Here is a 15,000-nt window from a genome sequence, read left to right as displayed (position 1 = left end):
CTCTGTGTGTGTGTGTGTGTGTCTCTGTGTGTGTGTGTTTCTGTGTGTGTGTGTTTCTGTGTGTGTGTGTCTCTGTGTGTGTGTCTGTCTCTCTGTGTGTGTCTGTGTAAATGTTAATCATGATGTTTACATGTGAAATTAAACTGCAGATGTTTTATATTCCCTGTTTTGCACACATTACTAACCCCAAACCTACTGACGGTGTTTTCTGTAGACATTAATATTAATATTTATAATTAATGGCTATTATTAGGGCGATAATGAGGGAAGCTAATACCTGCTAATTAGAACATCACGAATGCTAATACTTTGATCATTTCTCTTTATTACGGTTATGCTAATGCCTCTGTGTGTGTGTGTGTGTATGCGTGTGCGTGTATGCGTGTGTGTGCGTGTATGCGTGTGTGTGTGTGTGTGTGCGTGTATGCGTGTGTGTGTGTGTGTTGCAGGCTGGCTCTGTATGTTTACGAGTATTTGCTCCACATTGGTGCACAGAAGTCTGCTCAGACCTTCCTGTCAGAGGTGAGCTGTGTTTGTGTGTTGATTGTGTGTTAGTGTGCTGTTCTCCTGTTTAATGTTAAGTGTTGTGTGTGTGTGTGTGTGTGATATTGTGACCTTTCACCCTGTTGTCGAATGTTTAATCTTCAGATTCGATGGGAGAAGAACATCACTCTGGGGGATCCACCTGGGTTCCTGCACTCCTGGTGGTGGTGAGTGTGTGTGTGTGTGTGTGTGTGTGTGTGTGTGTGTGTGTGTGTTGTTTTGGTGTTCCCATTTGATGTGTTTACTTGTCTGTGTGTTTTCCCTGAAGTGTGTTCTGGGATCTGTATTGTGCCGCACCAGAGCGGAGAGACTCCTGTGAACATTCAAGTGAAGCCAAGGCTTTTCATGACTATGTAAGTATAGGTATTTTATTTCCTACACACACACACACACACACACACACACACACACACACACAGGGCCTCACAGTGTGGTGGTGTTTTATGTACCACTGAGCTGGTTTGCACATTCTAGCAAAATGCACTGAAAATGTTCACACAGATGGTGTGTGTTGTTTTAATAACTAAACTCTTCTCTTGAAGGTTAATAGATTTTATTTATTTATTTATTTATTTATTTAAGATATGATTGAGGTGAGATGGTTTGGACATGTACAGAGGAGGGAGATGTTATATTGGTAGAAGGATGTTGGAGATGGAGCTGCAGGTCAGAGGACAAGAGGAAGGACAGAGGAGATGTATGGATGTGTTAAATGAGGACATGAAGGTGATGGAGTTAGAGGACAATTCTCTGTGGTGACCCTAACGGGAAAAGGTCAAAGTAGAAGAAGATTTAAGATCTTTTATTTCTAATATAAAAAAGAATGATAAAGTAAAAATGTCCTGCATGTAGTTATGTTCAGTGCTCAGTGTTTGTAAGAGAAAGTCTTTTATAAACATTAGATAGATGTGATGTCACACAGCACAAGTGTTTGTCATGTGCTGAGAGCTGGAAAAGATCATTTTTATATTTTGTGTACATTAAAATTAAATGTATTAGTTTCTGCTAAAGATCATCATTGGTGTGTGTGGTGATCAGTGATGTCACGGCTCGTGTGTGTGTGGTGATCAGTGATGTCACGGCTCGTGTGTGTGTGGTGATCAGTGATGTCACGGCTCGTGTGTGTGTGGTGATCAGTGATGTCACGGCTCGTGTGTGTGTGGTGATCAGTGATGTCACGGCTCGTGTGTGTGTGGTGATCAGTGATGTCACGGCTCATGTGTGTGTGGTGACCAGTGATGTCACGGCTCGTGTGTGTGTTGATCAGTGATGTCACGGCTCGTGTGTGTGTGGTGATCAGTGATGTCACGGCTCGTGTGTGTGTGGTGATCAGTGATGTCACGGCTCGTGTGTGTGTGGTGATCAGTGATGTCACGGCTCGTGTGTGTGGTGATCAGTGATGTCACGGCTCGTGTGTGTGTGTGTGTGGTGATCAGTGATGTCACGGCTCGTGTGTGTGTGTTATTCTGTTGGCTTTGGTTTTCTCTGTGGATTAACTCGATATTTCTGTGTAATATTTTTTAGTGAAAGTTTTTTCGTCCAGAAACTGAAATAAATGTTGAATTATCTGAAGACAAATGAACACTAATCTTTATGTCCTCTAAATGAGTGTGAGGTGTTCCATGAAGTCTGTAAAAACAACTCAATGAACTCAAGTGTACTTATGCAAATAAGATTGATTTGTCTTGGACGACCGGTGGCCTGTGGAGCCGTCGACCATCTGACCACCTCACAGCTCTGACGGGACTCGACTTGAGCGTGGTTTTGATTACAGATCTGACCGAACAGGAATCGGCTTGTGAGTTGCTGCCAATGAAGAAGCTGAGCGGGTTTTTCTTTACGCTAATAATCGGCTCTTTTATATGATTTGGACAGCAGAATATCCACAAGCTCTGGCCTTGTGTTCAGGCCTGTAATCTGGTTATTCAGTGTACACTGTTAATCACATAAGAGCTCAGAGAGACACAGTGTTTCATCACATTCATAAAAATAGTCAATAGACAAATAAATATTTACTAGCATTTTATAAAAATGTAAAATGAGAATTTTCTTCTTCCCTATTTTGTTAGTGAGCTGCTGCATGATGGATTAATATAAAAAAAATCGTGTACAAGTTATTAGTCTAGAGGAAGAATTTCAATTGATCAGTTTCCTGAAGTGTATTAACATGCTGAAGGTGAGAGGTGTGTGTGTGTGTGTGTGTGTGTAAAAGAGAGAGAGAGATATCACATAAGTCATATTAATTGTAAAGTGTGCACAGTTAAAAGTGGCATGACCAAATCACTGATATTTATTATTGTTTCTAGCTTGATTTGCATGGCAGAGTTATGGGGGCTGTTTGGGGGAAGGGGTGTAAATGGGGTGCTTGGGGGTTGCAGGGTCGATTACTTAGAGGATCAGAGTAGGCGCTCTGTCGTTCTTGGCTTTTGTTCCTGTCTGTGTCTCGTGTTTAGGCTTGGCTGTTTACTGGGGGAGGGGGAGGGTCAGTGGGGGCGGTAGTAGGGGGCATGGGGGAGGCTGTGGTGGGCATGGGGGAGGCTGTGGTGGTGTCTGTAGCCTCTAAAGCGAAATGTTAGCTTGAGGCTTTTCCTCATGGGAGGAGGCCCTCTCTGGGGAAGCAGTGGGTGGAGCAAGGAGTGATTGATGGCTGTCAGGAAGCAACAAAAAAGCAGACTGCGGAGAGACACAGGCTTTGCGTTACTGTGTGTGTGTGTGTGTGTGTGTGTGTGTGTGTGTGTGTGTGTGTGTTGGGGTGGGGGGTCTTCATTAGATTCGCTTATCAAATCTTTAACTGGAGCAAAAAAAAAAAAACCTGCCATGATCTTGAACCAAAAGTCCGAGTGAGGCCGAATAAAACCTGCCGCTTGTGAATGTGTCTGATCCTCTGCCTACTGTATTTACACACCATCTACTGTGGGAGGAGACGGGACTGGTAACCATGACTACAGCAAAGCCCAGTGCATCATAAATTAGCTCTGCCCATGATAACCAATAGATCTGATTGGGGTTTGTCCTGTAGCTGAGGGAGGCAATATCACTAATAATAATAATATCACTAATAATAATAATAATATCACTAATAATAATATCACTAATAATAATAATAATAATAATAATATCACTAATAATAATAATAATAATAATAATAATATCACTAATAATAATAATAATATCACTAATAATAATAATAATATCACTAATAATAATATCACTAATAATAATAATAATAATAATAATAATAATAATATCACTAATAATAATAATAATAATATCACTAATAATAATAATAATATCACTAATAATAATAATAACAATATCACTAATAATAATAATAATATCTATTATTATTATTATTATTATTATCACTAATAATAATAATAATAATATAAATATCATTTTTATATTAATGCTGAAATACTATTGTAACGAACACTGAATATGTCTCTGCTGTTTAATACCTGCAGGATGAAGGGACACTGTGGGCTTTTTTTTTTGTTTGTCCAGATTATTTATATATTTGTGTGTTTGCAGAGCGCTGCTGCAGCTCCGAGCCCTGTGATGGGGAACATGCCCCCTGGAGATGGCATGCCTGGTGGTCCCATGCCCCCCGGATTCTTCCAGGTACCACAATCCTCACAAAGTCCTCACAATCTCTCTTTCTCTCTCTTACAGTTCTCTTTTATCTTTAATCCTGACTGCAGATTATTCGCTCTGTAGAAAGATTGACGTTCGGCTTTGCTTTAAATTCACATTAAACTGAATTTCAGCAGAAGGTCTGAGTGTGAAAATCTGCCCCTGCAAATGAAGGGCTTGTATTCAGCATTAATCTCAGGTTCACAGCTAGATTTTATATTTAACAATCTGCTTATCCCCGATCTGATCTACACACTGATATGGAGATGTCCTATAAAATATAGTCAGTTTTCTTTCAGATTTGTTCTTGTTCAGGTTGTTGGTACACATGAGCATTTAATGCACAGTGTTTTACACTAGAGAGGTGAGGGTGAAGCCAGGGTGACTTACATTTTATCCAACTGAGAAATTAAGGCTTAAGGGCCTTGCACAGGGGCCCAGCAGTTGGTGGACCTGGCATTTGAACTCGAGGTATATGTTTCTATTGGCGGTGTTCCTGTGACCAACAAGACAAGAGAGAACATCAATAGCACCATTTTAAGTCATGATTAGCCGCATTTGGCTGTTAATGTAGGTTCACAAAGCCATGAGCATTAACAGTAAAGCAACATCCGCCATTTGTGACGTTGTGTTTGCTGCTGCACTAATGCTGCTGTGTAACATGACACGTACACAGTGACGTTAGACTCGGCACTGTGACGCTCTCTAACCGATGCAAAGGCAAACCGGTTCTTAGCTTCTTCGCAGAAGCACCAGCTCTGAACCAGCACCCGGGTCTTTCTGGTGGAAAGACTCCCAAGTGAACCAGTGTTAGTGTGGAATCATCGAGACTTAAGCACTTTTGTACGTCCCTGTAGATGAGGCTGTCTGCCAAAAGCCGTAACTGATCAGTAGTCCAACACCTTAACCGCTAGGCTTAAAAAAACCTTTACTTTTGTCACGTTACATTAAAGTGAAATTCTTTCGTCGCATATCCCAACTTTGGAGGTTTGGGTCAGGGCACAGGGTCAGCCATGATACAGTGGCCCTGGAGCAGTAAGTGTTAAGGGCCTTGTTTAAGGGCCCAACAGTGGCAGTGCTGGGGCTTGAGCCCTGATCATCAGCCTTGAGCCACCTCTGAGCCCCTGATGCTTCGTGACGTTTCTTGGTTTTGTGGTTAAGAATTTTGCTGTGTTGTTTTTTGCACTTCCTTTTTTGACTTTGCTTTTTCTGTATTTGTATGTGCTTTTGTCTGCTAGTTGCCAGTTGTGGTGATGCTCCAAGCCCAATTTTGAGTCCAATCTGATCCCCCAGGCCTTAATCAACCACACATGTGTGTTCTGACCCTGTTTCTCTTCAATTACAGAGTTTATATGACACTTGAGTGGCGTCAGGACTCACCTTAACGTTCAGTGGTGTCAGGACTCACCCTAACGTTCAGTGGTGTCAGGACTCACCTTAACGTTCAGTGGTGTCAGGACTCACCTTAACGTTCAGTGGTGTCAGGACTCACCTTAACGTTCAGTGGTGTCAGGACTCACCTTAACGTTCAGTGGTGTCAGGACTCACCTTAACGTTCAGTGGTGTCAGGACTCACCCTAACGTTCAGTGGTGTCAGGACTCACCTTAACGTTCAGTGGTGTCAGGACTCACCTTAACGTTCAGTGGTGTCAGGACTCACCTTAACGTTCAGTGGTGTCAGGACTCACCCTAACGTTCAGTGGTGTCAGGACTCACCCTAACGTTCAGTGGTGTCAGGACTCACCTTAACGTTCAGTGGCGTCAGGACTCACCTTAACGTTCAGTGGCGTCAGGACTCACCTTAATGTTCAGTGGCGTCAGGACTCACCTTAACGTTCAGTGGTGTCAGGACTCACCTTAACGTTCAGTGGTGTCAGGACTCACCTTAACGTTCAGTGGTGTCAGGACTCACCTTAACGTTCAGTGGCGTCAGGACTCACCTTAACGTTCAGTGGCGTCAGGACTCACCTTAACGTTCAGTGGCGTCAGGACTCACCTTAACGTTCAGTGGCGTCAGGACTCACCTTAACGTTCAGTGGTGTCAGGACTCACCTTAACGTTCAGTGGCGTCAGGACTCACCTTAACGTTCAGTGGCGTCAGGACTCACCTTAACGTTCAGTGGCGTCAGGACTCACCTTAACGTTCAGTGGTGTCAGGACTCACCTTAACGTTCAGTGGTGTCAGGACTCACCTTAACGTTCAGTGGCGTCAGGACTCACCTTAACGTTCAGTGGCGTCAGGACTCACCTTAACGTTCAGTGGTGTCAGGACTCACCTTAACGTTCAGTGGTGTCAGGACTCACCCTAACGTTCAGTGGTGTCAGGACTCACCCTAACGTTCAGTGGTGTCAGGACTCACCTTAACGTTCAGTGGTGTCAGGACTCACCTTAACGTTCAGTGGTGTCAGGACTCACCTTAACGTTCAGTGGTGTCAGGACTCACCTTAACGTTCAGTGGCGTCAGGACTCACCTTAATGTTCAGTGGTGTCAGGACTCACCTTAACGTTCAGTGGTGTCAGGACTCACCCTAACGTTCAGTGGCGTCAGGACTCACCTTAATGTTCAGTGGTGTCAGGACTCACCTTAATGTTCAGTGGTCTGTTCAGCTGTGAGGAAAACACCAGTGCCTTCAGTGAGACAATGAGCAGCTCTGCCACTGAAAGTAGATCCCAGATGTTGGTTATGTTGTGTGAGAGGCTCTGAGATACACTGAAGACCTTTAAAGCCCTGTGAAGGTTCATAAAGATCGATGAAGCCGTATGAAGACCCATGATGTCCCAAATAAATTAAGAGTTTGTGTGCGTTTCTGACCGGTAACCTGTGGTACAGTGACGTATGACACACACTTTACACTGCAGTTTTACAGAGCAGGTGTATCAGGTGAGAGGGTGGAGGTGCATCAGGTGAAAGGGTGGAGGTGCATCAGGTGAGAGGGTGGAGGTGTATCAGGTGAGAGGGTGGAGGTGCATCAGGTGAGAGGGTGGAGGTGCATCAGGTGAGAGGGTGGAGGTGCATCAGGTGAGAGGGTGGAGGTGCATCAGGTGAGAGGGTGGAGGTGCATCAGGTGAGAGGGTGGAGGTGTATCAGGTGAGAGGGTGGAGGTGCATCAGGTGAGAGGGTGGAGGTGTATCAGGTGAGAGGGCGGAGGTGTATCAGGTGAGAGGGTGGAGGTTCTGTGTGCAGAGACATGTTGGTTTATTATTTCTGCGGACGTTAATCTTTCTGCTGCTGTGTTTTTGCTTCGATGTGTAATTTTTCACTTCACCTGTAGGCTGAAATCCTGCTTCTTTCTCCATCTGCCCAAATAGTCTAATGCCCCCACAGCCCCACCCCTGTCTGTCAGTTGGTCTGTCTATCTGTAACTGTCTGTCTGTCTCCTTCTCGCTCTCTCAGGGCCCCCCCGGCTCACAGTCTTCTCCTCACGCTCAGCCTCCTAACAGCATGATGGGACCCCATGGCCAGGTAGCTCCTCCCTGCACATTTCCTCCTCCCACCTGCTCTCTTTTTGCCTATTCTTTCTCTCTCTTTCTCTTCTTTCTCTTTTTCTGCAAGCAGAGTGGTGTCAGATGTCACTATGAGCATTTAATCCTCTAAACTCTGATGATGCTTTCAGGAAATAGTCTTACTTATGTTTGTAAGTTTGTTTGTGTGGTGTTTAAAGAACCAGGATCTAACCCGCATTCTTCTGTTCTAGCCATTCATGTCTCCTCGATTTGGTGGAGGTCCGAGACCCCCAATCAGAATGGGCAACCAGGTAAGCTCAAGCAAGCTGACACATTTATTACCAGCATTGTATTGTTTACTACATGTGTTCGGTAGCAGACAACACACCAGAATATGATATTTATAATCTCATAATATTAATATATTACAATATTAATCTCTGTAGTTTTCTATTTTTGTCATCTGTAAATTTCCATGTTTACAAAATCAACACTGAAATATAGCTACAAGCAGTGATGGCGGCCCTCGATTGTTTTTTTATCGCTATACGGTGCCTCCCAGAACACAATGCACGGTGGGCAAGTGGGTAAATATCAGTGGACCATTTTATGTTGTTACTGACCCATTTGGGGACTGTAGGTTAATGAAACCCCACATTTTACACAACGGGGGGCGCTAGTGAGCCACTTAAGAGACACACCCCTGTCTGACCTTTTTTGTCCACACATAACAGCCGACAAATGTGATGTATGTCGGCATCGTGTTCACCACCGTTGGATTCAATCGCATGAATCCTCTAGGAGGAGTATTTAAAAGTTCATTGCATGCAACTGTGAAAAAATCCACCTTTGTGACTGACACACTTCCTGGGGCCTGTTGGTGGCGCTATACCCGGGACTCACAATAAGCACAGCGAGATTAAGCATTCTCTGAATTCGCCATAAATTCGTCCCCTCGCCATGGCAGCACCGTTCGAGATATCAATAATCCCTTCGGAATTTAGCAAGTGCGACGTCTCGGCATCGTGTTCACCACGTTTGGTGTCAATCGCATGAATTCCCTAGGAGGAGTATTTAAAAGTTCACCACATGCACTTATAAAACAATCCAAAATGGCCGACTTCCTGTTGGGCGGAGCTAATAGTTTAGAGCACGAAAGTTGTTGGGGTCGATGAGATCTATATGCGTCCCGACTCTCGTACATGTGCGTACATAATTGCCCGATCTGTGCACAAATGTTTGTTTTTGCATTACAGGGGGCGCTACAGAGCCCCCCTGCCACGCCCGTATTCCAGCCTTTGCCCGAGCCTAGTGTCGCCCGACTCTGACGTGTGTGTCAAATCAAGAGTTCGAGCATGTTAAGGGGCCCCAAATGGCCAATGTGTGCTCGGGCCCTCATGAGTGACGTGTTGTTTCCTTCTGAAGCCTCCAGGTGGCGTCCCTGCAGCTCAGCCTATGCTCCCTAATATGGACCCTCGCCTTCAGGGTGAGTGTGTTCTCTCTCTCTCTCACACACACACACACACACACACACACACACACACACACACACACACACACACATTGTCCTTAACATCAGTGTTTTCTAATCTTAATCTAATTTACTTCATTTATCTAGGACCGATGCAAAGAATGAATGTTCCTAGAGGAATGGGACCTATGGGCCCCGGACCCCAGGTAACACCAGCATGGCTTTTCTCCTCTGACTATCCCCTGTCCCCTTTATAGCCATAAATATACTCAGAACATTCAGTTTACTGTGGACGTTCCCTTAATTCTGCACACACTACAATAAGAGCCTCAGTATGAATGTGGTATGTTTCAGGACACAAGTTAAGCATTGGTTCAAATCCCTTCCTCATACATTCCTTTAAATATGCTGAACATTTCTCCTGCAGAATTTCGGCGGAGGGATGAGACCCCCACACAACTCCATGGGTCCTGGAATGCCAGGAGTCGCTATGTAAGGAAACTGGATTTTGTCTGTCAATCTTTTTCTGGTTTAAAATGGTGACTAAATGTCATCATAGTGATCATCTTTCACCTTCATGATGATGTGTTTCAGGGGTCCGGGGAATGGCAGACCACCCTGGCCAAATCCCAATGCTAACAATGTGAGTCTGCCTCCTGTTGTACTTTAATAGGATCTCCCTGCTGATGTTTAATATTAGCTTTAAACACTGAATATTAGCTGTTGTTATAATGCTGTAATTCACCTGTATAGCTGTGTTACAGTAATGTTTTAGTATTAAAGTAGACACCAGGGCATTACATGTCAACTACTGTGATATAAGTACACACCAGGGCATTACATGTCAACTACTGTGATATAACTGCTAGACAATAAGTACACACCAGGGCATTACATGTCAACACACTACTGTGATGTAAGTACACAAAGCAGTGAATACACTGCTGAGTCAGAGTCACAGTGACGTGTGTGTGGTAAAGCTTCTGTTCTTTATTACATGGATCTGATTTAATATGAAAATGTATTCACCCAAAACTAAATACGATTACCCCAAGAGCCCAAGGGGGGGCATTCAGATCAGGGAGGGTTTTCTTTGTCGTGTTGTGGTTAGATTTTACAAATTATGTTGTATATGAATTCAGTTAGGGTTATGATCTGAATGTAAACACAAAATAAGAGTCTGCCTGTCTGTCTGTCTGCCTCTCTGTCTGCCTGCCTGCCTGTCTGTCTGTCTGCCTCTCTGTCTGTCTGTCTGCCTGCCTGCCTCTCTGTCTCAGATGCCGTACTCCTCCCCATCTCCTGGTGCATATGGGGTAAGTACAGCAGCTATTGCCTCAGTTAGTGACTGTCTCACACACACACACACACACACACACCACTCAGGATTTAACTCCTGTCACTGGGATGAAGGTTTACAGTTTAGTGTAATATTTTAATACTGTCTCTTTATCCAAAACAAATCATGTGTTCATTTTCTTGTGTGTCAAATAGAAGCTACTTTTTTGCACACTTTATTTTCATTAAATGTGTTCAGGGTTTTTGGACGTGAACTAAACCTTTTTGCTGTTTTCTGTAGGGACCTCAGGGAGGTGGACCCCCAGGAACCCCAGGAATTGTCCCAAGCCCTGCAGGTGTTTGTCACTTTCACTAATCACTCCTGAACACTAGTTAGCAAATTAGCACTAATTAAAAACACAGCGACAATTTGCTAACAGGTAACGTCTCCTTTCAGACTCCAACAATTCGAGTGAAAACCTGTACACCATGATGAACTCGGGTGGAGGAGGAAGGACCAATGTAAGGACTGAGACGTTTCCTGGTCACGGTGTCATTTACCTTGAAATACAATATAATGCCAGTACATTTTTTCAGACACATAATTAGTCCAATAAGTGTTAGGTAGAAACCGAACAGTGTGTGACTGAATCTAGGACAAAACTTTCTGAAGTGGGACACGGAATTGTTCTGATCAGGATTAGTGAAAGGTCTAAAGAACTAATCTGTTTATCATGTATACTGTTCATTAGCTGCAGACACACAAACATTATACAGACCACCTGTGTGTGTGTGTGTGTGTGTGTGTGTGTGTGTGTGTGTGTGTGTGTTAATACTGCCAATTTTTTAAAGTGTCCCCTGCTTTTGTGTAGTTTCCTATTGGTCCGGGTTCAGAGGGCCCCCTAGGGGCGATGGCTGGAATGGATCCCATGCATATGAATGGTGGTAAAAAAACTTCATTTCATCTTTTAATTGTTTCTTTATAGTGTGAACGTTACACACGAGTCACATCTGAGCTATTATTCATTACTTTAGGTTCTGGGGACTTGGATGGACTCCCAAAGGTGATTTATTTTTTTAAGGAGATTAACCATAAAGCACATTTAGTCTCTATATCTGTCTGATATTTTGTAAATATAACAATGTTAACAATATCAAATAGCAAATATGAATATAAATATATAATTATGGGATGTCATTAATGATGTTCATATTTTACTTAAATGAGTTTTGGAAAAAAAATCTGTTATGGTCAGTGATCTTGGTGTGTAATGAAAGCATTAATGTTTTTCTGTAGAAGCATCGACTGAAAACGGGTTAGAGTTTAGGGTTGGGGTTAGTTTTAGGGTTGGGGTTGGGGTTAGGGTTGGGGTTAGGGTTATTTATCTGACTAAATGAATCTTTCTGTACAGAATTCACCCAATAACATGAGCAACATGAGCAACAACCTGGGAACCCCAAGAGACGATGATACCGGAGGCAGTTACCTCCACTCCTTCCAGAATGAGAATGTGAGTGTCACCTTCCTCACTTCCTCACCTTCCTCACTGTCTCATTTCATTTTGAACATTTAAACTCTGGACACTTTAGAACTTTTAACCCTTTAGTCTAACCCTAGATCTTAGGGTCTTTAAGCCTGAGGTCTGATTTCTACAAAGTTGTTGATAATATTAAAATGAGACGTGACTAAATATCACAGCCAATAGAAAACAGGTGTCACACTTTTTATGATGTTTCTCCTTTATAGTTGCAAAATATGAAACCATCTAATATGGAATGTTTACTTGCTTTAACGATGTATTTAATCACCGTCTGTTTCACTTCCTACACAGCAATACTCTCCCTCCATGACCATGAGTGTGTGATGTGTGATCTTTGGAAGCCTCTTAGTTGGCCGTCCATTACAGAGACATGGAGAAACATGTACAGGATTTTCTGGCCACGCAACTGCCTCTGCTTCACCTCTGGTCTCCTGCAATATCACATCTTCATTTATTTCTTTTTATGATACACACCCCCTCTTCACCTCTACCCCTTTAACCTAACCCACTTGACACAAACCAGAGGGGGCTGTCCTTGTTTTAATTCAGTCATTTTCTCCTGCAAGGCCAACTTTGTAAAAAATAAAAAAACAAAATAAAAATAATTTAAAAAAAAATGTAAAAAAAAAAACAAAAACAAAAAAGGAGCATCATTCATGGTCCACTGGATGTGTAGCCGCTAAAACCTCAGAGGAACAGCATCATGTCCACTTTCATCTTCAGCATGGTTTACGTGTTCCACACCGACACTGAACTCTTCATACGTGGCCTTGACGTCTGTCTGCATTTTGTTGCCTTTTCCTCAGTATTTTCCTTTCAGCACATGAGACTTCGGCCTCTTCTCAGTGTAAAGCTCAGCATTTTAATAATTCTGTACTTTTTTTTTTGTGTTTGCTTTTTAATGTTTTATTTTCCTACTATTACACATCACTGCTTTTGAAAACTAACTGTTCTGACTGCTCCTACAGCTGGAGCATTTCCCCTGCACTGATCCCCTTACATCAGCTGCTGTCTCCAACCTTTCCCACAACTGAGTAATACATTTCCACTCTGATCGGAGACGAACACAAACTACCTATGGGTGAAAGACTCTGAGAAAAGTCCAGGTTTTCACCTGACTGTCCCTCTGATGTGTTCAGCTGCTGTAGCATCCCCTGTAATGCTGAATTTGTCATGTTCCCATGTCATTATGTTTGGTTTTTATTTTTTTTAATCACTACCATGTGCCTCAATTGTTTTATTTTGATATTTGGGGCTGTTAAAGGTTCCATAAGGCCTGTTGTAGCTTCACTCCTGCCGAAGGTGCTCGTGTGAAACAGCCCCACTTGTGATATTTTGCAGATTTTGGTTTTATGCTTTTTGTCAGAGGGCCGTCAGACTCACTCATAGTACAGATAGAATCGTAAGTTATTCTATTTATACAAACCTTTGGTAATGCTTCTGCATTTACAAAGTTGTTTTACACTGCTTTTGTTAGCTTGTACATCATACTTTGGGCAAAAATGCTTGTTTATATATTGACAACTAAATTATTTGGCTCCTTTCTGTGTGTCCTGGTCTTGTGTTTCAAAGATTTGTGCATATTTTCCCTGAAGCCATGTGCTAATAATCAGTTATACAGTTTGTTTGTACAATTTTATGGACAATTACACATACTGTGCTCGTGTGAGGAGCCCACCCCCCACGTAACACCTTTCAATTCTTATTACTGGACAAGAGTTCAGTAGAAGTTAAATATGGTGAACAGAAATGTGCCTTTGACTTTCAGCAGTTTTTTGTAAGGAAGCGAGTCTGCAGGTAATGTGTACTGCCGTGAGAAGTCAGGCTGGTTTGTGGTAATAAAACTTAATGTTGATTAATTGGATTGGTATTAAAAAGACTTGAGTGATGTTTTGGGAGCTCAGACCCACGTACTAGACATTTCACTTTGTTCTGCATAAAGTATTGACCCCCTCCCTGAGAAGGCTTGAGGCAGAAATCTTTGAGCGGAACCAGATGCCCACCTCGACTTTCATCATCATCGTCTCTCTGTCCATGGGTTTATGGGAGGGAGGGAGGGGGAGAGAGAGAGAGAGAAATATTAGGTTTGCTTGTAATCATTTGATTGTTAAAGACAATGTACATTTATGTGTAAAGTGCAGACAGGGACTCCCATAAACACTAGCTATGAGGACATAATTAAAGGGGAAAGTCAGAAGGAGACACCAGGACTTTCTGGGACGCATCCCACCGCTCCATAGTCCGCAGACCTGTGTGAGAGTGGTAAGGGAAACATCCATGGTCTAACATGCAGAGGTACACTACTCTGGTCATGTGACCACAGCATGTTCTCTCAGGGTAAGAGGGAGGAACATATCAAGACTTCTCTCTGTTCTGTACCGAGGTGGTGGAATGAACTTCGCCTAGCCGTCTGAACAGCTGAGTCACTGACTGTCTAACAGGTGAAGACCTTCATCTACCTAAAACCAACTAGTACTTTTTCCTGTTTGTGTGTGTTTGGAAAAAAGAAGAATGTATCAAGTGAACCAGTGTAAATAGTTTCAATGAATAGCTTTTTTTTTACTTCGCTGAATAAGGACATCTTTCAAATGGCATCAAAAGTGTAAATGGAAATGTGAGCTCTTTGCCATTAAAGTTTTTTTGTTTATTTGTTAAAAAAAACTCTGGTAGAATCCAGACAGACTGAAGTCTGATATCAAAAGCAAAAGGTGTTTTAAGAAAGTATTAGTTTAAGGGTTGTTCTTGCTTTAGTAACACTTATGCAACCTACTCTGACCGTATGAACTGCAACGTAAGGTGTTTTTATTGTGAAAGACCAAAATGATTTCTAAATTTCATTTTTTTCCCTCTCAATAGAGTTTCATTCTGATCTCATATTCAAACACAACTATTCACTCAATAACTACTTCATTTGGAACAACTAATATTTAATATAAGTTAGTATTTTTTCAGAGCTGATTTTATTAAAACATTCTGTTGGTCAGTTAATTGATTAATTTTTAAGGTTTTTATTTTTTGGTAAATTCTCTCTAGCTGCTCTCCCATCAGATGTTATTGCCTTGATAAAAAGTTCTTATTCTTTATTACCAGCT

The 15,000-nt window shown here is 42.5% G+C and overlaps 1 protein-coding gene across 3 annotated transcripts in view; it reads left to right on the top strand.

Moving 5' to 3' along the window:
- ssbp3b (single stranded DNA binding protein 3b) overlaps positions 1–13,451 on the top strand; it is a 14,288-nt gene extending 837 nt beyond the window's left edge. The window contains exons 2-18 of one of the 3 annotated variants that reach the window (XM_027171306.2): positions 450–522; positions 649–710; positions 812–896; positions 4,075–4,164; positions 7,572–7,640; positions 7,873–7,932; positions 9,047–9,107; positions 9,240–9,298; positions 9,520–9,584; positions 9,687–9,735; positions 10,370–10,405; positions 10,669–10,723; positions 10,825–10,889; positions 11,240–11,309; positions 11,403–11,431; positions 11,780–11,878; positions 12,200–13,451. In XM_027171306.2, coding sequence (XP_027027107.1) covers positions 450–522; positions 649–710; positions 812–896; positions 4,075–4,164; positions 7,572–7,640; positions 7,873–7,932; positions 9,047–9,107; positions 9,240–9,298; positions 9,520–9,584; positions 9,687–9,735; positions 10,370–10,405; positions 10,669–10,723; positions 10,825–10,889; positions 11,240–11,309; positions 11,403–11,431; positions 11,780–11,878; positions 12,200–12,232 — 1,060 coding nt within the window. In that variant the 3' untranslated portion in view covers positions 12,233–13,451. Of the gene's footprint in view, positions 1–449; positions 523–648; positions 711–811; positions 897–4,074; positions 4,165–7,571; positions 7,641–7,872; positions 7,933–9,046; positions 9,108–9,239; positions 9,299–9,519; positions 9,585–9,686; positions 9,736–10,369; positions 10,406–10,668; positions 10,724–10,824; positions 10,890–11,239; positions 11,313–11,402; positions 11,432–11,779; positions 11,879–12,199 lie in introns of all 3 variants that reach the window. The other 2 variants (XM_027171305.2, XM_027171308.2) reach the window with 2 other exon arrangements.
- Positions 13,452–15,000: the final 1,549 nt, after the last annotated feature.

The sequence above is a fragment of the Tachysurus fulvidraco genome, chromosome 14 (assembly GCF_022655615.1).
Source record: "Tachysurus fulvidraco isolate hzauxx_2018 chromosome 14, HZAU_PFXX_2.0, whole genome shotgun sequence".
Lineage (NCBI taxonomy): Eukaryota > Metazoa > Chordata > Actinopteri > Siluriformes > Bagridae > Tachysurus > Tachysurus fulvidraco.
The sequence above is the reverse complement of the archived record's forward strand: the minus strand, read 5'-3'. Positions and strand labels throughout refer to the sequence as shown.